This window comes from Odontesthes bonariensis, chromosome 4 (assembly GCF_027942865.1).
Source record: "Odontesthes bonariensis isolate fOdoBon6 chromosome 4, fOdoBon6.hap1, whole genome shotgun sequence".
Classification (NCBI taxonomy): domain Eukaryota; kingdom Metazoa; phylum Chordata; class Actinopteri; order Atheriniformes; family Atherinopsidae; genus Odontesthes; species Odontesthes bonariensis.
This window is the reverse complement of record NC_134509.1, coordinates 29938955-29958622: the sequence shown is the minus strand read 5'-3', so window position 1 is coordinate 29958622 and position 19668 is coordinate 29938955. Positions and strand designations below refer to the sequence as shown.

The following is a 19668-nucleotide window of genomic DNA, read 5'->3' as shown; positions in this document are numbered from 1 at the left end:
GCCATCGACTTGCAGCAGTCAAAGAAACGTTTACAGTATATTAATTATTGACCACCTTACTACCAAGAAATTGAAGAATGTGCACATTGATGCACCCATTAAAGAAAAAAGGAAGAGCTCAAGGTTGTTCCAAAAATCTTCCCACATTTCTCACTCAGTCCACAGCAGCCAGCTGCACCCTCTGTACAGCAGGAGCCATAGAGTATGTAAATGTTGCCATTCTGTAACAACTGTGCTGATATTTAGATTATCTTTTAGGGTGTTTTAGGTGTAGGGTGATGATCACAATGACAGTGTCACTGTGAAATTAGTGAAAAGTTTCCACTGGGCAGTAGCACAGAGGAGGGAAGAGACGAGACACACACCTGATGTACCGACTACTTGTCACACCACGAGACAAATCTGTGAACTTGAAAGAGGGAGGAGGATTTCAAGCTCAAAGGCGAGTAAGAGCAAGGCTAACCTGTAACAAATCTATCATTATTTCATAACGATGTATCGATGATGACATTTTTTGTTTTACTTACACTTTTGCTCTTTTAAGCACTTTGGGCTTTATAGATAAAGTCGAGTTCATTCAAACTGACAAGAGGACATGATTTGGAGAGGAACTCCTGTGGGTCTTAAACTATCGTTGGACAGCAATTGTTGGCAACAAAATAAACAAAACTTTCTTTCACTCTTAGATGTCAATCCGTTCAAAGGTCAGGGTCTCATTTCTGATAGCCTACCTCAGAGAAAATTAAACTTTTTTATCGTTAGTATTGAATTTGGTCACTTATCATGTCACCCACCCCACCAAACTTTCAATGAGGTTCTATACGCAGCAGCACTCAGCTAGAACCATCTGAATCTACACGATGTGGTGTCTTGTGTGGTTTTAGAACTAGTGACAATTACAGGTCTTATGACTTAAATTACCAATGATGCTGCCGAAGACATCAATACCCTGCCATGACTAAAAACTAGAATAAAGCGTTTCTTTTGCACCTGTTATCTCAGCACAACTTTTTTAAAATGAATTCATAATCAAGTAAAACAACACATAAGCTTATTCTCTATTTTCTTAGAGCTTTTATAGTAATAAGCTTAAAGATTTGTCACATCTTGGGAATCATTGTTGCTCTGCATTGCACTGGAACTCAAAAGAGATTGCCTCAGTCCGACTCAGCGTAGTCTGTTTTGTCATGTGGAGGTGTGGCAATATTCTCCACACTTAATGATATAGTGTTTTGAATGAGCAGAATCTTAGAGATGGGGAAGATTTCCTCCATTTGTTTTGATTAAACAGTGTTTGAAATGCCCTGCTTGTTCTTTTTTTAGGATTATCTCAAAATATGTTGATACCAAAAAAAAAAAAAAAAAAAAAAAAAAAAAAAAAAAAAAGGGAATCCAGCGGAAAGTAAATGGGAATCCATATGTTGCCTATATTGTTGGTACTTGAGTAAAAGTCAACATTTGTGAAGTTTGTTTACTTCGATGATGCTTTATTATAGGCTGTGCACTAAAATCTCAACATTACTGAGTTAATAAAAGTGTATTACTGATAGAAAGCACCACAGCTAGCCCGGAGGTATTTTCAGCTTTGGTAAAGAACAAGGTAATCACACATCTTTGCCTGAATTTAACTATCCCTTCTCTGCAGCACACATTTAGAATAGATTTAACTAGCAGGTTAAAATTTATTGTAGAAAAATAGTAATTGTTTTTGTAAGAGAGGGGCTGAAAGGCCATCTTGATAAAGGCAGCTTCACACTCTTACATGTGAATTAGCTCCACTGCTGTAATATAGTGCACATCTAGACCCCTCCAGGATTTATGTGATAGATCATAAAAGGCTTATATATTCACAAATGATCATAGATCCAGATTTGCAGGTCAAGTCATCTCCTTCATTTCCAGAGGACAGACACGGCAACACTGATCCACAAAGTGGGAGTTATGCTCAAAGTGTGCCCTCTACTGGATGTTGTGCCACCTGCAGCTGTAGTGACAGGAGCAGCAGTGGTGGACTGTCTCACCTGTCCCACACATCTCCCCAGATTACCCACTCGGTCAACAGCAACAAGCTCCACATTTGGTGAGCAGCAGAAGGCGCTGTAGGTGAGCACTGTAACGTTCTCGCCCCCTGTTCCGACCACTGTGCTGGTATTCAGAGTACCGTTTCCTTGGCGTATGGAGATGCTCTCAATGCCTGTTCCACTGATGCCATCAGTAAGATTAGCAATGAATTCCCATTGGGAGGAAGCGCAGAGTGATGAAGAGGAGGGACAGTTAGCTGATGTGCTGACTTCGTGGCACGTGGGACGAGTAACATCTGTCACCTAGCAACACAAATGGGAAGATACAGGTTGGAGTAGAGAAGATGTAAAGTAATAAAACAAGGACTGGGTATACAAATTATAACAACTTAAAGGCTAAGAAAAAGAATAGAGCAAACATTTAAGCACTTATTTTTGACATTATTGCTTGTTATGATGCTGGCAAATGTGAAAATCAAATCAGGATTTTAAAAAAAAATTTAAAAAAAGCAGAGCAAGAGAAAGACAAAATGTGTTAAAGTAATGGATTCATTTCCATATCATTTGTTTGCAGTCTATATTCGAATCTTAGAAATGTACTTTTTATTTTACACGACTGTATGTAGTGAATTAGATAATTATGCATCACAACAAATATTGAACATGGTACACAGTAATGCTTGACATCAAAGTCTGATCTGAATTTTTACCAAACCACTTCTGGATCTTTTCTTACCCTTTCAACCACAGAAAACCTGAGGACAGTATAGTTGATGTCAGTGGCAGCTGCATCCTGTGCCTCAATGGTGAGGGTCACATCTGTTCCAGATGCAGCGTTGGCTGGAACTGTCAAGGTCACAGTGCCGTTAGCTGTACCTCCACTGCCTGCTTCAATAGTGACAGTGTTCGGAGAAGTGGAAGCATAGCCGCGGTCGTTGTTGGCTCGAACAGTGAACGTCCCAGCTGCAGAGTCGTTAACGACTCCGTTGGTGGTCATGGCGACCGTGAAAGGGACGGAGATGGAGAACCCGGGCTCTATGTTGGTAATGTTGGTTTGGGACTGGAAAAGCAAAGGAAGTAGAGCATGGAAAGTACAAGTGAAAGATGAGGTTATCATAGATAAATCTTAGTTTTTACAAAGTTTCTAATTGTGCCGATAGATATTCAAATGAGTTTATATTCAAACAAAAGAACAGACGGAATGTATCCTAGTTGCAAAAGTAGATTCCTTAATAACTGGGCTGCTCTAAACATTGGAGATAAAACAGTGCTTATTCTTTGGCACTGAATCAGCTTGAGGCTTGATGGTTAGTGAGTCAGTTGAGGTATTCTACATCTTTGAGGCGAGAAATGTAGTTTATGTCAATATCTGTTGAAGGAGACTTACTTTCCTCCCATTAAAGGCTCATTTGCTGTGTAAATTGAGTGAAGTGGTTATGAAGACACACGCTCTGTGCCGCTGGACTGTGTCATCTATAGAAATCCTTGAATCTCGTTGTTTCACTTTTTCACCAAATCTCTAGTTTGGGTATAACGAGCCTTTTTGCTCTATACTTTGTTTGATTTAGGGCTCGGCATCTGCTTGTTGGCCTCAATGGAGAGAGTGAATATAGCCACAGGAGATGCCATTTTTATTCAAAATGCACAAATCAGCTATTTTTACAGAGGTGTTGATGTGCTCCCTTTATTTTCCCATGAAAACACACAAGTACTTGTCCATGAATCAACCAAGTGTCTGTGACAGCACTGTTAAGATGGTTTCAGGAGGAGCTTGGGTTAAATACATGAGATGCATGAGCACATTTCAACACGTGGTGTGAGTAACTTGCACTTCTGTGCATCAATATGAACTTTTTCGACTTGCTTTTTTTAGCAAGACAATTCCTAAACAGGGAGGCTCTGTCGTTAAAAGATAACATGCTCGCTTGTCTGCAGTCCAAACCTATCCAACCATTGAACATATTTTAAACAAGAAAACAAAATTTCTATGTTTTGGGAACTAGGTTTATATGTATGATCATAACCGTGCTTTAATTGTCAAAAATCTTAAATTGTGAAGAATTTGGATGTTTGCATTTGAAAGGCTGAAGCGCATAACTTTTCACGGAAAAAGAAAACTGTTCTCACAGTGACGGAGATGCTGGAGGTCTTGATCCGAGTGGCGGCCTGTCTTTGGAAGCTGCTCGGTGTGGACCTGGATGGGGAACTTATGTCCTCGCCTTTCAGGAGAAGTACAAAATCCCCTGGGGGAACTCCACTGAATGTCACCAGATAATTCCCATTTCCAATTGACTTTGTAACACAACATGCAAGACAGCAACAAGCCACTATATCAAAATGACAAGATTTTGACAACATTATCATGTTGCCATTTTGTGTTTCTTATAGCCAAAACATTTGCACAGTATGTATGATCCACTTGTAGTTATTTAACATTTTTAAACACGTGCAGTGTCCATTGCATTATTTTCTAAAAACTGAGTTTTAATCCCAGGTCAACACTGAAAGGATATAACTTACCAAGATAATACAATATGTTTGCTCAGGGTTGTACTTTCATGCAGGCAGGTATCACCTATAAAAACGGCATTCCTGACAGGGATGGTTGCATTGTAAAAAGAGTGTAATTTAGCTTTAACCATGCACATTTCCTAACCTTAAACAAGTGAAGTTATTGCTTGGACTCAAGACTTTATGACAAAATTTGGTTGTATCGATTGGAGGATTTGTGGAGTCAAATACAAGCCTGTCTGCTGAAAGTACAGCTTAACCTAACTTCAAATGAATAACGCAAATGTTTGTGTTTAACTAAAAAAAAAAAAAAAAAAAAAAAGACAAAAAAGAAACCAAAAATGAATACATAAGGCATGTTGAAACTGTGCACACGTGTTTAACAAAAAATGTAAAATAACAATATAGGGATTGCAGATAATGCATGCTTTGGCCATTTACAGAAACATAAAATGGCAATGTATTTTCATGGCTGTAGGATTAAAAATCATCAATGCCATCACTAGTTTTACACCATTTAAGTTTTCAAAACCAGTCGCCAGAAAACACTGACAACTGACTGCGTCTTTTGAGAGAGAAATCTTGTGTGCATGAAAACTTCCAACAATAGTGTAAAAATGTATCCTTTAATGATCCCCATAGTTGATCAAATGTAACATGCGGCATGCCTGCAATGATGCATTGACTTCTGTTGGTCCCGAGCTGTCAAAAAGAGTGACTTCTGTGACTCTCACTGTTTCACTTCCTGTCACAGACACCAAGAGGCTGGCATTACCACCTAAAAGTTGTAACATGAGCAGAGTATAGATTTAGATATAGAGTACAATATCCTCCTTCTTTTGATGTGAACATAATTTACATGAGCAAGGGAGATTGTGATGGATTAAAAAGAGGTCCTGTACTGGAAAAATAGGGCCTATTAAAGTCCATGTGGAGACAAACGTCACCAATGGTACTCGGTGAAATTAAAAACTAGAATAATGATAATTAATAAATATAATTAATATTAGTGATTTAATGTAATGCAATAAGTGTTTTTTATAAGAAGTATATCAGTAAGCAAATAACATTTAAATAACTGAAAAAACTATATAGACATAACACATTAGATTACTGATATTTTACAATCGAGTGATCAATTAGAGATCATCTGACTATTTCGTCTTTTGATTAAATCATTGTGTTTAATGAATACATCTACCAAGGCAAATAAAAAAGACAAATGAAAGAATTATGTTTGTATACTATTCTGTCTACATGTTAATGCCTCCTTTTAAACTGCAGAAGAAAATCATCAAAGATGAACAAGATTAGTACCATTGGCAGCCACCTATACCGCCTGTAGGAAGCACGAGTGCCATGGACAATCTACAATTAATCAAGACAAGAATTATAGAAGGGGTCCAACCTGAAAGAGGACGTCCCTCCTTTAGACTGAAGTCTCGATGGGCTCCTTCATGCGCTTCCAAAAGGTTATAAATGACGTTCACAGAACTTTGACCTGAAAAAAACACGCCCGCCCGTGGACATACACACACACACACACACACACACACACACGATGATGATGTGTGAAAGTAGAAAAATAAAAATTGCTCAAATAAATCAACACAGTGGCTAAATGTTCATCATACCACTGACCTATGACCTTAACTGAGTAGGGGTTATTTGAGTCAACGCTGATTTGCCACAATCCTGTTTGGTTTTCTGTGTTGAGTTTTAAACGACGCAGGTTTCCTACTGTAATGAGGGAGAACAAAGGACCGCTGGACTGGCTGGAACTCTGAGTTACACCTGGAGGACAGAGAAATGTTACATGTCTTCCAGCCCAAACCAGTCTAAAGATATTGTTAGCTGGTGTAGATGCAGGATGTCAACACCTGATAAGAAAGTAAAAACAGTAATAAACAGTGACAACAACCACCTTGGGAACTGTTAAGACTGAAGGTAAGAGACGAGGCTCCTGTGATGTAAACAATGATATTCTTTAATAAGCCATCAACCGTAAAAGGGAAATTATCGGGCCTTCCAGGGTTCTGGACGGCCTGAAAAACGGTCACCTGAAAGAGGAAGGAGGACAAAGTTTAAATTTACAGCACCATCTTTAGCCAGATACTTTTTTCTAGTTTAGGGTCGTACCACAGCACCGGCTGATGAATCCTCTATAATACTTGTAGCCAAAGATAGTTCTCCCTTGGTGACCTCAATGGTCTGACCTCCAGAGGCTTGAGCTAGATCTTGGTACAGCTGTGCATCTGACTGAGTCAATGCACGCCGAAACACACCATGAGAGCTCCTGCGCCTGCGACGTCTGGCTGTATCATCTGTCAACATGAAAGTAACCTAAAAGTGTAACAGCAAAAAAATGAATTTAATTTTTTTTTTAATTAGGCTCATGATATAGTGTAAAGCACAAGTAATTGTATAATTTTCATGGGATATGTAGAGCAAGAATGGTTTAAAACCAACTCATACCACAGACTTGGTGCTCTCTATAAGACCAATGATGGTATTTTTCAACTGGGAATCTTTTGCTGGAGCATCGGTGAAGACAAAGATCTCAGAGGATGGGGGTGCTGCTGTAAGGGCAAGCTGTTAAGCATAGACACGACAGGAAAAAATATATACAGTAATACATACAGTATGTTTATCAAAAGTGACAACAAAATATAACTAAGAAAATATATCTGAGAAGTGACATGCCTGCCCATTCTACCATGCAACTCTTTATCGGGAAATGGTTGCAGGTTATTTGTCAATAACTAATAGTACACCCTGACAATGTCTTTGCTGCTCGATCTAAAACTAATAATTTAATAGATTTGAAAATTTAACCATGAACAAGTTGTTCTCAACACCTGCAACCCAGACAAGCTCAACTCTGGGATGTCTCCTCCTCCACTTGCAGTCAGCTTGCTGATGCTCTCTTTGAAGACATCTGCATTGGTTGTCATAATCAGAGGTCCAACACCTGCATATCCAATAGATAACTAAAATGAATTCCAATCAATAACTGTGTTTATTCCTCTATAATACCTCCCTGTGAATTACCTACCCGGGTCATTGAAAGGTACCAGTATGTAAGCAGAGGGTTCCTGTTGGGTTCCCCTCTTGCTGTCAATGATGCCAAAGGAAACCCTCTTTGCTTCAACAATGTCATCGCTCATACTGCCTGTGGTGTCAATGACGAAACACAACACGGATGACTGAGTAAGACCCATCAAGCTGCAAAAACAAAAGGGAGAAATTGTTTTTATTATTTTGTTAATTGTGAACATATTATTTCCCTCAATGGTAACAATTCTAAGCCTGTGGTCAAGACGGTGAGGAGATGGACCAACAACGCCAAAGTGGAATTACAAGCCTGCTTTGACTGCACTGATTGGAGTGTTTTTGAGACTGCAGCCTCAGACCTGCATGAACTGACTGATACCGTGACATCTTACATCAGCTTTTGTGAGGACATGTGTGTGCCCACCAAAACCTTCCGCACATACAGCAACAACAAACCCTGGTTCACTGCAAAACTCAGGCAACTTCGTCAGGCCAAGGAGGAGGCCTACAGAAGTGGGGACAGAGTCCTGTACAACCAGGCCGGAAACACGCTGACAATGGAGGTGAAAGCAGAAAGTCAGTGTGGAGAGGCCTGCAGTCCATCACCAACTACAGGAGACCATCCCCAAACACTGCAGCGAATCATCAACTGGCTGACGAGCTGAATGTGTTCTACTGCAGGTTTGACACATTCACACCTCTCCCCCCCCCATTGACATCACCTGCCACTCTGCCACCTCTCCCCTCTGACCCCCCACCAGCACTCACGATCTGTGAAGAGGATGTTCTGTCAGTCTTTCACAGACAAAAGATCAGGAAGGTACCCGGCCCAGACGGTGTGTCACCTTCCTGCCTGAAGGTCTGCGCTGACCAACTGGCCCCCATCTTCACCCGGATCTTCAACAGATCCCTGGAGCTGTGCGAAGTCCCCTCATGCTTCAAACTCTCCACAATAATCCCGGTCCCCAAGAAACCCACCATCACAGGACTGAACGACTACAGGCCTGTTGCCCTCACATCTGTAGTCATGAAGTCCTTCGAGAGACTGGTGTTGGTGTACCTGAAGGACATTACAGACCCCCTGCAGTTCGCCTACCGAGCGAACAGGTCAGCGGATGATGCCGTTAACATGGGACTGCACTACATCCTGCAACACCTCGACTCTGCAGGGACGTACGCCAGGATCCTGTTTGTTGACTTCAGTTCGGCGTTCAACACCATCGTCCCAGCCATCCTCCGCAACAAACTCACCCAGCTCACTGTGCCCTCCTCCACCTGTCAGTGGATTACAAACTTCCTGACTGACAGGAAGCAGCAGGTGAGGCTCAGGAGCATCACATCCAGCACCCGGACCATCAGCACAGGTGCCCCCCAGGGGTGTGTACTCTCCCCGCTGCTCTTCTCCTTTTACACCAACGACTGCACCTCAAGAGACCCGTCTGTTAAACTCCTGAAGTTTGCAGATGACACAACAGTCATCGGCCTCATCTGGGACGGTGATGAGTCTGCATACAGACGGGAGGTTGAACGGCTGGTCTGCTGGTGTGGTCAGAACAATCTGGAGCTGAACACGCTAAAAACAGTGGAGATGACAGTGGACTTTAGGAGAAGCCCCCCCACTCTGCCACCCATCACCAACAACGCAGTGTCTGCTGTGGAATCCTTCAGGTTTCTGGGCCCCACAATCTCTCAGGACCTGAAGTGGGAGACCAACACAGTCACTACCATCAAAAAGGCCCAGCAGAGGTTGTACTTCCTGCGGCAGCTCAGGAAGCTCAACCTACCTAAGGAGCTGCTGATCCAGTTTTACACCGCCATTGTTCAGTCTGTTCTCTGTTCATCCATCACCGTTTGGTTCGGATCAACCACCAAACAGGAAAAAAAACAGACTGCAACGGACAATAAGGTCTGCAGAGAAGATTATTGGTGTCAGCCTGCCCTCCATCCAGGATCTGTACCTGTCCAGAGTCAGGAAACGGGCAGGTTACATCTCTGCAGACCCATCACACCCTGGACACAAACTGTTTAAACTCCTCCCTTCTGCAAGGCGCTACAGAACTCTACGCCAAAACAACAAGACACAGGAACAGTTTCTTCCCTCAGGCTGTCTCTGTGTTAAACAGCTAAAACCGGACTTCAGTGTTTCATCCTTGCACCATGCACCAATTTGCACTTCTGATTTAATCTTGTTCTATGTCTATTTTTTTGTCTATTTTTTTTGTAATTGTTGCACTAAAGAGAGTGAGGTGTAACCGGAGTCAAATTCCTCGTGTGTGTCCACATACCTGGCAATAAAAAGCGATTCTGATTCATGATCACACAGCTTTTGAGGACATAATTCATTAGTGGCAGGATAGCATACAAGTGTGTACATCGCAAGACAAATGGTTTTCATTTGTCTGAAAAAAAGAAGACTTTTTTACTTGTTTATTTTTTAACAGTACTTTAAAGATAAAGGGTAAATAGACTGTTCTCACACAGTGCTTTTCTTATCTAGTTGCAGCGGCGGTTCCTTCATAGGGGCGATTTGTGCGACGCACTACCAAACACGGAGTTTTTTTTTTTTTTTTTTTTTAAAATCTAGTTGCTTAGGCGGGACTGCTCTACTGTAGGCAAACTGGTTGTATATGTCATTGTCCAATCAGATTAAGGTCGAGCCTGGTGTTGCCACGCCCATTTGGGGCGATTTCTGTCAGGGTCGAATTTGCACCAGAAATCTCCCATTGACATGAATGGTACGTCAGTTTTTAAAAAAAAAAAAAAAAAAAAAAAAAAAAAAAATCATGCTCCCAATACATTTTCTATTAGGGTTTATGTGCTCGCACAAACGACGTGCTTTCGTCAAATGTCTGTTGCGCGGGACCATGAACACTCTACGAAGAAGATGGCGAGTGTCGAGTGCAACAATACGGTAGTGTTTCTGAAAGAAGTACCCTTTAGTCGTCGTACTAATGCGGAGAAGGAAGTTTGGAAGAATTTTGCGGGATTTTCGAGCTAGCCTTGCGAGGCAAAGATGAAACCCAGGGCTCCACCAACCCTGGTATTTTTCGAGGTAGTATTTGATGTAGCTAAATAACTTAACCTTTTGTGCTCAGTCATTGACTTGTAATGATTTAAATCTTTTATATAATGTTGACAATAATAGCAGAATGTATAATGACACATTCATTGATAATGGTGCAGTATTATATTTAAAAAAGAGAGAAATCTCACATAAGCAAGCTGCACTTAACCATGTTTGACAATTGGTTATGCTTTTCTAAGTCATATTTTCCAAAACTTCAATAAACACTTGACTTGGATTTATATGCTGTCATTTTAATTACATTCTTTAGAATGAAAATTGAATGAATCTTATCATTAAGAGCTTATGTTTACTTATTTCATAGAATCCTTGAACAATATGAGGAAAATAAATAAATAAAGGTTAAGGTGTAATATTAACTGATTTGCAAATTATTAACTGGCAAATGTTTTGCTTTGAAGGTTTCACAATGTAACATCCCTAGTTTGACACTTAACTAGTTCAGTGTTCCCATCTGGTGACAAAAGAGATATTGCCTAAAATTGATATCTGATATCTGAATTTATAGGCACAAACAAGTTAGGGAAATGGTCTTGCTACCTAGACAAATATACCTCTGTCCTATGGACTTTTATGGTACTTATGAACATAATGGGGGGAAATTGCACTAGCTAAAAAAAAAAAAAAAAAAAAAGTCAGGAGCCGCCACTGTCTAGTTGACCACCCGAAGCGATTTTAAAATCCAAGCCACTGTGTCAAGCATATAGTGTATAATGTGTGGGTTCAGAGCCATAGCCAAACTAATTTATAGGGACATACGTACTGTAGCCACTGTCAGAAAAAACCACGAGGGCCTAAAATCTTATTTCTTTTATCTTTTCTTCTGCACCTTTTCTGGACGATTTGTTATACAAAAGTTGCTCGGGTTGATCTAAAGACTTGACTGATCATAAATCTCAATCAGTGAAAAGAAGTTTACATTTTGTAATCTGTTGCATGGATCATCTATGATTAGTCATTACGGCATGCATGGTATTTCCTTTCCTCTTCCCTTTCCGCTTTATTTCCATCCTTTTTCAAAGAATGTATTAATTTGTCCGTGTGATAAATTTTGAAGGAGCTCATGAAAAGATAAGAACATTTCATCCTGCAGGTGTGGTTGGTCATGTTTTTATCCCTCATGTGCACTACTGTGCCAGTTATTGGGTCATAAAGCTGGTCCATACCGCAGAAAGTTCTTGTCTCCTATAGTTACTCTGATGTCCTCCAGTAGCTCCATAGTGGCATTCACAGCCAGGTCAGCTGCTTTGTGATGAAGAAAACCATGGCTGGACTCAACATCATCCTTACTGATGCCCCCGACTGGATCCTGCTTGCTTGTCCGATCAAATGATCCCCCATGGCTGCATTTACCTTAAAAAAGAGAGAATATTCTTTACTGTGAGACTTAGACGAAACATACAGTTTCAAACAATGAAAAGTCTCTAAAAACTACCCGACGGTTTTGCTGAGGAGAAGATGTTGAAGTAGCCTGAGGTAAGAAGACCCTGCTGCAGCAGATCAGGCAGAAGATTGTTGGCACAGTTCCCTTCTGCACAGTTTCTACATGTTGGAGTATTTGGTCCTGTTGCAAATTAAGCAAAGAAGAACAGTTAACAAAATCTAATGTAAGTGAGAAAAAGAAACAACAAAAACTGGGAACAACATATTTACCCAATGATTTGGAATTCTTGATATCTATTGATGTTCTAGAATGCGCTGCTGAGGGTGGCAGCACGGTGGAGTAGCTCTGTACCTCACATTGAGATTTATTCTTTTTTCTAAATTTCATTCCTGTTTTTTTCTTGGAAGAAATTGCATTTTGGACAACTGTTCCTTCCTGCCTTGGATGCTGTGCAGCTGGATTGATTTTTCCCAATACTTTTGTATATTTTGCTCTTTTGTTATGATGCATAACCATAGCAACAAGGTGGTTTACAACAGGGAGCAGCTGATTAACATTGGAAAAGCAGAAATAATTTGACAACTGAAGCCAGAAATCCCACTGGAATTGAAAAGGAGGCGTCGTGGATGCAGAGCAGGAGCAAAGAGGAGAGAAAGAAAGAAGAAGTTCAAACCATCTCTGCCATCCGTCATCATGGGCAATGTAAGATCGTTAGCTAACAAGTTGGATGAACTTCTAGCCTTGACAAGGACTCAGCAAGAATATCGGGAATGTAGCATAATGTGTTTTACTGAGACATGGTTGCAGGATCATATCCCCGACTCCAGCGTCTCTCTGCCGGGCTTCCTGACTGTACGAGCAGATCGAGATTTAAAGAGTAGCAGGAAAAGGAAAGGAGGTGGACTGGAGACACAACAGTGAAGCCATCTACAAAAAAGGACAGAGCAGACTGTACTTCTTGAGGAAGCTAAGGTCCTTCAAGGTTTGCAACAAGATGTTGCAGATCTTCTACAAGTCTGTTGTTGAGAGCGTCATTTCCTCTTGCGTCATCTGTTGGGGCAGCAGCATCAGAACCAGGGACCTAAAAAGACTCAACAACCTGATAAAGAAGGCTGGTTCTGTTCTGGGGACGACTGTGGAACCTCTGGAGACAATAATGCAAAGAAGGATTTTGCATAAAATCAAGAGAATTATGGACAACCCTGAACATCCTCTCCATGAGACTGTTATCAGAAAACAGAGTCTCTTCAGTCAAAGGCTTCTTCAGTTTGGATGCAAAACGGACCGCTACAGGAAATCATTCCTGCCCACAGCCATCAGCATCTATAATAACTCCTTGATTTAATTGAGCTACATCAACATTTAATTTCCCTCTGGGATAAATTAAGTATTTTTGAATTGAATTTGAATTGAATCTGTTCTACAATCTTTAGATCACTCATTAAAACAATATACCTAAAACTACCTTCATAACTGGATTAATCAAAGTGGATGATAAGTTATGGTCTGTCTTGTACGCTGCTTGAAATATGAGTATTGCGTAACAATGTACCCATAGTTCAAGTGAGGGTGTGAACCCATGTACATCTAGAGTCATGCTTTGAATACCAGGGTGGGGATTTGTTGACAGATACGTGAAGGCAACAATGTGGCCGTTGTATTTTTCTAACAAAGTTAATGACATCAGCTTGACTACGCAGCTCCTCTTGTATGTGACAAAAAACAAAAAACAAAAAAACAGATGATATTTCCATACCTGCCAGTTTGGTAAGAGGTTTATCTGGTTTGATCAGTGCACTGAATGGAGCAGTGTTTCCAAGCTCCACCCAGTTACTGTGGCTGTAAAAGTCCTAAAAAGCAAAATGTGAAAACTGAGGTCACAGTCTTTGCATTAATTATGCTTTGCCATCATCCAACAACCCCTCCGTAAAACTAGTGACAAAATGATCATCAGTCTTCTTACCTGTAAAGTGTGACAGACGCGTCCTAAAGTCGACCTTCCAGCAACAAAATTCTCCAGCTTCACACTGGCCTTTACAGCAGACACACCTCATAAATAAGAACAACAGTTATGCATAAACGTCTTTAGGTATGATGTATCACCACTCTCACATTTGATACAAAACAGAGGATATAATAGTAAAAGCATATGGGGGGGGCTTAGGATCAAAACACACCATACAAAAACTCTGAAAGTAGCCCTTTCCGAAAATACTATTTCCATTCATCCATATTCTATACCCACTTAATCAGTGTTCGAACTATGCCGAGATTTTCGGGCTGTCCCATTTTTTTCTAGGCGGGGGGGCGTTGCTTGCTTGTGCTTGACTCAGAGCGCGGATCTCGAAAACACATGAAGCAATACAGAATCATACGCGGCGGACAGTACAGCTTTATGCCAATTACGTACACAGGCTCCACACCTCCACACACATCGCGTCTGCAATCATAACTCATCAGGGGAAATCACATTTTGCCAATATTTTAGAGACCCCCCAACATTTCCCAAATCATGTTTTCGGGGGTCTTGTGTCAGTTTCAGGGGGTCTCGGATCCCCCGAGTCCCCCCCGTAGTTCGAACACTGCACTTAATCCAATTCAGGGTTGGTCTATACATCAAGTGAAAAATGTATGAAAATATATTTAAACGACAGAGTCCGTGTAGAACAAAAACAGAAGTGCAAGGAAGAATGCATCAGAACTGTTTGAGAGATTCAGACAAAAAAATCTCCTAACACCTCTAACACCCAGAGATTCTTGTAGGTAGAGTGGGCTGCCACTGCTCCGATAGCACCTGGTAGCTCGTTTCACCATCGGGGAACCACAAATGAGAAAAGGCTGGAATGAGACTGCCTATTGAATAGGGATGGCAGCACTAGATGACGTTCCTGAAAAGAAGAGAATGTTCTGGAAGGAGCATAACCCTCTATGACTGAGCGTGGATAACTGGGTAAAGAGCCCACAGTCACTCTGCAGGCAAGTTACTTGAAGTTACTTGAATTTCATACTGGATGCCATGGGCAGCCAATGGAATTCAATGAGCTATGGAGTGATATGTCATTTCAGGTTGATCAAAGACCAGGTGTACCGGCTCATTCAGAACCATTTTTAAAGGTCTCACTGTGCGGGCAGGGAAACCTGCTAGAACCATGACCTGTACCAAGAGCTGGGTGGCATGCCGAGTTAGATTAGGCCTGATTCTTCCTTTGTTTTTCTTATGTTGTAGAGTGCAAAGCAACATGGCAGAGAATTGGATGGAACATGGTCAGAGAAGGAAAGCTCGTCATGCATCATGATATCCAGATCTCTTATAACCTTTGTTTAAGAGGTAGCTGAAGCTTATTGTGATTGAATGATTAGATGGGATGACAAAAGCTCAGAGAAATTAAGTTGAAGGTGGAATTTTATTTTTTTATCTCAGTGGATATGTCTGAAAGACAAGCTGAGAACCATGCTGAAACTGGGGGGTCATTCAGTGGGAATGATGAATACACTGTTGGGGTATCGTCTGCACAGCAGCGAGTGGATGCATAGGCCTAAAGAGGTGGTATGTATAAGACACTGAAAGCCATTGGAGAGGCGATGGGATGCAGACGTTTGTATCTTCAGTGCGGGATGATGCAAGATGGCTGTTGTGGACACTGCCGCCTGTCATTGTACACACCAACAGTGTGTTAAAGCAGAAATTGGCTTTTAAACTATTGTTTCTATCAACTCTTGTCCGTGATGACCATTTCTTTGAGTTTTTTAACAATTGCACTGTATTGCTCTGAATTTGTATTGTCTGGTGGACAACCTGCTTTTTAAAGAAATGCTGAAGCAAATGTAAAAATAAAAGTGTAAAATGTAAATCTGAACAGACTAAAAAAATGTATGATGCTGTAGTATATTAACAGTCTTTTTAAATAGTCGTGCTGAAACAGGCCAAATGCTTTTGACTTGTCACCAGTCATTTATATAGTGTCTTTCAAACTTGAAAGAGTTGAGAAAGTTTTTTAAAAAACAATATGCACCTCTATCCCAGTTTTTTACACTCATATGTATCCTTACTTTTTCTAAAGTTTACAGTTTAACATTTGACAAGTTGCTTACTATATGATATATAATCTAATTTCATTTACATATTTTTAGATTCATTCTGTTTATACTTTACACAGTTTGCCATTTTAATCAATGCAGCATATGTATACATATTTATGAGAAGATTTGATATTCACAGCCATCTTGCCATTGCTGTTGTTTACCTGCTGTAATGACATCCCGGCCTCCCTGGAAGGTCTCATCGTCAAAATGGTGCTTCTCACTTAGTGCAAGAACCACGTCCACTTCTGCATTACTGAAGTACATATTGGCAATGGAAGTTTGGAACATTGTGGAGAGAAGGAATGAGGAGGTACCTCTAGAAGAACAAGCCCTTTGCACCTTATCAGCTGACAAACTGTTATCAATCTGGAGACAAAAATATTGAAATAAGCAAGTGCATGTTGAAAATAAATTAACACAAGAACTTTACTCTCATGTACTTTGCACAGTTTTATTTAGTTGTATATTTTTATATCCTACCAAAAATAATGTAAATATTTGGATATCCACAACTCTTAATGTTTGGTTAGATATTATCCAACAATGACAAGTTAGTTTCTCTATTTGAATGCATCTCTGCCAAATGTTTGGGTGAATTTTCAACTCACTTTCAGGCTGAAGTCTCGTCCCTCAGACGCAGCAATGTCTCGGCAGACCCCAGCTGTCTTTCGTAGGACTGCCATTTGTGTAATGTCCCGGTGAGTCTTGGTATTTCCAGCAAGTGAGAAGAGTGGTTGGAAGCTGTTAGTGAGATCCAGAAGGGAGGTGATCACCGCTACCACCACCAAGAACTTTACCCTCTGTCTGGCAGACATGATGTAGAAAGCTGAAAAATAAAAGAAATTTTGGATATTGCCACAAAATCTGTTCAAACCTTTGCTTAGTTCTCTTTCTGCCTGTTTAAGTTCTGTTGTTCACTTTACTTCTGCATCTATCTCCGTATCATCTACCTATGTATAATAAAACTAAACTAAACTAAACAGCCGAAAGTTGGAAAAAAAACGTAGTCAAACACAGAGAAGTTACTTTTGGCTCCAAACCAGGTGCAACCGGGCAACAAGTGACAAGTGAAAACACCTGAGGAAGTGGAAAAAAAGCTTAATCAGTACACCATGTAGAAAGGGAGGAAAAGCTACCGGTTCAAATCTTGAATCAAACAATGAAACTAAGTGTTGGAGCTACATGAAATTGTGAAAATACAACAAAATTAGAATTAGTTTGACTTGCTTTTGATGTGTTAAAGTTGACATAAACACAATAGTTATTGTTGTGCCACCACTGGTAATCTTCAGGGATCCCTTCAGGGATCTTCAGGTTCACTTGACAGTGTGATTTTTTTTTTTAATGCAGTGGTGAATTGTGAAATTCTGCCCCAATTGGACTTCCGAAATAATAATATTTTATGGTGATATATTTTGGAAAATTTAAACCGGTATCGTCTTAATGTTTTTACCATTTCTATTATCTATAAGAGAAAAAAAAGATTTTCAGTTGGAAACTGACAACTAGAATGTTTCTAACCATGAAAATAACTCACTCGTTTATTTTGTAAAAAAAAAAAAGAAAAAAGAAAACAGACACAGGCCCTCTACCTCTATAAACTGAACATAATTAAACATTCAAAGAAAGTGAGGTTTTACTTGTTGAGTATATAAAGATTTGATAATACTAAAATACAAAAACGTGATGATATTAATGACATAAAAGAATTAAAACAATCGCCTATACAGACAATTCATGTAACATGTTTTGTTACCTGCTCTTTAGTCTTGCTCAGCTGTTGGGACCTCTTGAGAGTTACAATGTCAGGGTTCAAGATTTGCTCTCAGGTGGATGACATTGTATGCAGTCATATGTGTTTTTCCTGTTATTGGGAAATTTGGTGTGTGTGTTTGAGAGCTTATCTGAGAGGCTTGGTGTGTGAGCTCATTCCCTTCTCACTTAGTTGTTACTGCCGTTCTTGAGTAATCAGACTGATGAATAGAACTCCAGCAAAGAAATCCCAAACAAACAACATTTTTGTGGCATTCATGCATGTAAGTGTTTGAGTAAGAAGCTGGACATGGGTCTACCTTTCGATATTACTGTTATAAATTGGCTTTATTCTTAAACTTTATGTATTCATATTCTGTAGTTCACTAGATAATCTATGTTCCTAGTTTGTACGTTTACACTCTGCTCATAAAAACGCAATGTATGTCCAAGACTTTAAGATGACGTAGCGGGATAAAATAACTGGGACACACACACACACACACACACACACACACACACACACACACACACACACACACACACACACACACACACACACACACACACACACACACACACACACACGTAGCTTATCACATCCAAAGAACATGACGAAGACGGTGGATGGCCTGCTCACATCATGGGTAAATATTCAATGATGCGTTGTCAAGTGTAGGTACAACCTCTGAGATAAGGGTGAACATAAATATGAAATGTTTCCAGATCTCGGGACTTGGTCGGACGGATTTCATGCGAGAACTCTGTCTCTCCAAGTCCAGCGCTGATACTTGACTTGTGACCTCCAATCCTAACCCAAACAAAAGGTCTATTAAACTTTAACTTTAACTAAATGTCACTCCTTCTACAGAGGAAAAACAAATAACCTCTCCTAAAAAATGGAGGGACAACTCTATGAAAATTTATAAAACAAAACTCACTCCAACTAGGAGGGAAAAAAACAAAACAAGAATGCTATGAAAATAAACTTACTTTAACTGGACTACTTTATCAAACTTTAACAAGAACAAAAAATCTCTCTTGACGAGGAAATAACAAAAGGCAAACTTGGAACGTGGCTATGGTCAGACTTGGAAAGAGGCGAGAGTGATGCACATGAGACGAACAGATACAACACACTGACACAAGACAGGGGGAGACGCAGACTCTTATGCACACAGAGATAACAGGGAACAGGTGGAATCATTCATACGACAATCAGACTGGAGCACGAAAGGAAGGGCAGGTGACCTGAAACGAGAGGGAGAGTTAATATTTCAAAATAAAACCGGAAATGACGAGACATGACATGGAGACGAGGCAAAAAACCCACTTGACCTCACTGCGGTGTGACAAATGTGGAATCAGGATATGTTTAACTTTTAGTATAGCCTAAGGAGTGGTAACATTAGGGAGACTTTAAATCTAGTGTTCCCCATTGTTGAAAATTACGATGGAGTATTGCATTCACTTAATAATAAAAAATTCACCACGCTATCTCATAATTACGAGATAAGATCTCAAAATTACGAGATAATTATCTCAAAATTACGAGATAGTATCTCATAATTATGAGATAATTATCTCAAAATTACGAGATAAGATCTCATGAGATGATATGTCCGCTAATAGACTCAGCAGCTTTAGTTCGACTAGTGTCTGACTGATTTGCAAGACAATAATGGACGTCTCTCGTGGAATTTGTTTTTATTTCCTTCTTGGCATGAGGCATTGGGAAATATTAGCATTTCTCAGGATGGATGGGATTAAAATAAGCA

General features: G+C 40.2%; 1 protein-coding gene across 1 annotated transcript; it reads right to left on the bottom strand.

The window, feature by feature from the left end:
• Positions 1-1486: 1486 nt before the first annotated feature.
• Positions 1487-16953, bottom strand: LOC142379403 (von Willebrand factor A domain-containing protein 7-like). The gene is made up of 17 exons (XM_075464556.1): positions 16747-16953; positions 16300-16504; positions 14019-14104; positions 13812-13905; positions 12107-12235; positions 11838-12024; positions 7588-7757; positions 7391-7503; positions 7008-7124; positions 6672-6875; positions 6457-6592; positions 6174-6326; positions 5941-6033; positions 5201-5310; positions 4149-4313; positions 2758-3081; positions 1487-2324 (listed from the first exon to the last, which is right to left on the bottom strand). The coding sequence occupies exons 1-17, from the start codon at positions 16951-16953 to the stop codon at positions 1893-1895; spliced, it is 2925 nt and encodes a 974-aa protein (XP_075320671.1). The 3' UTR covers positions 1487-1892.
• Between the last annotated feature and the right edge of the window lie 2715 nt (positions 16954-19668).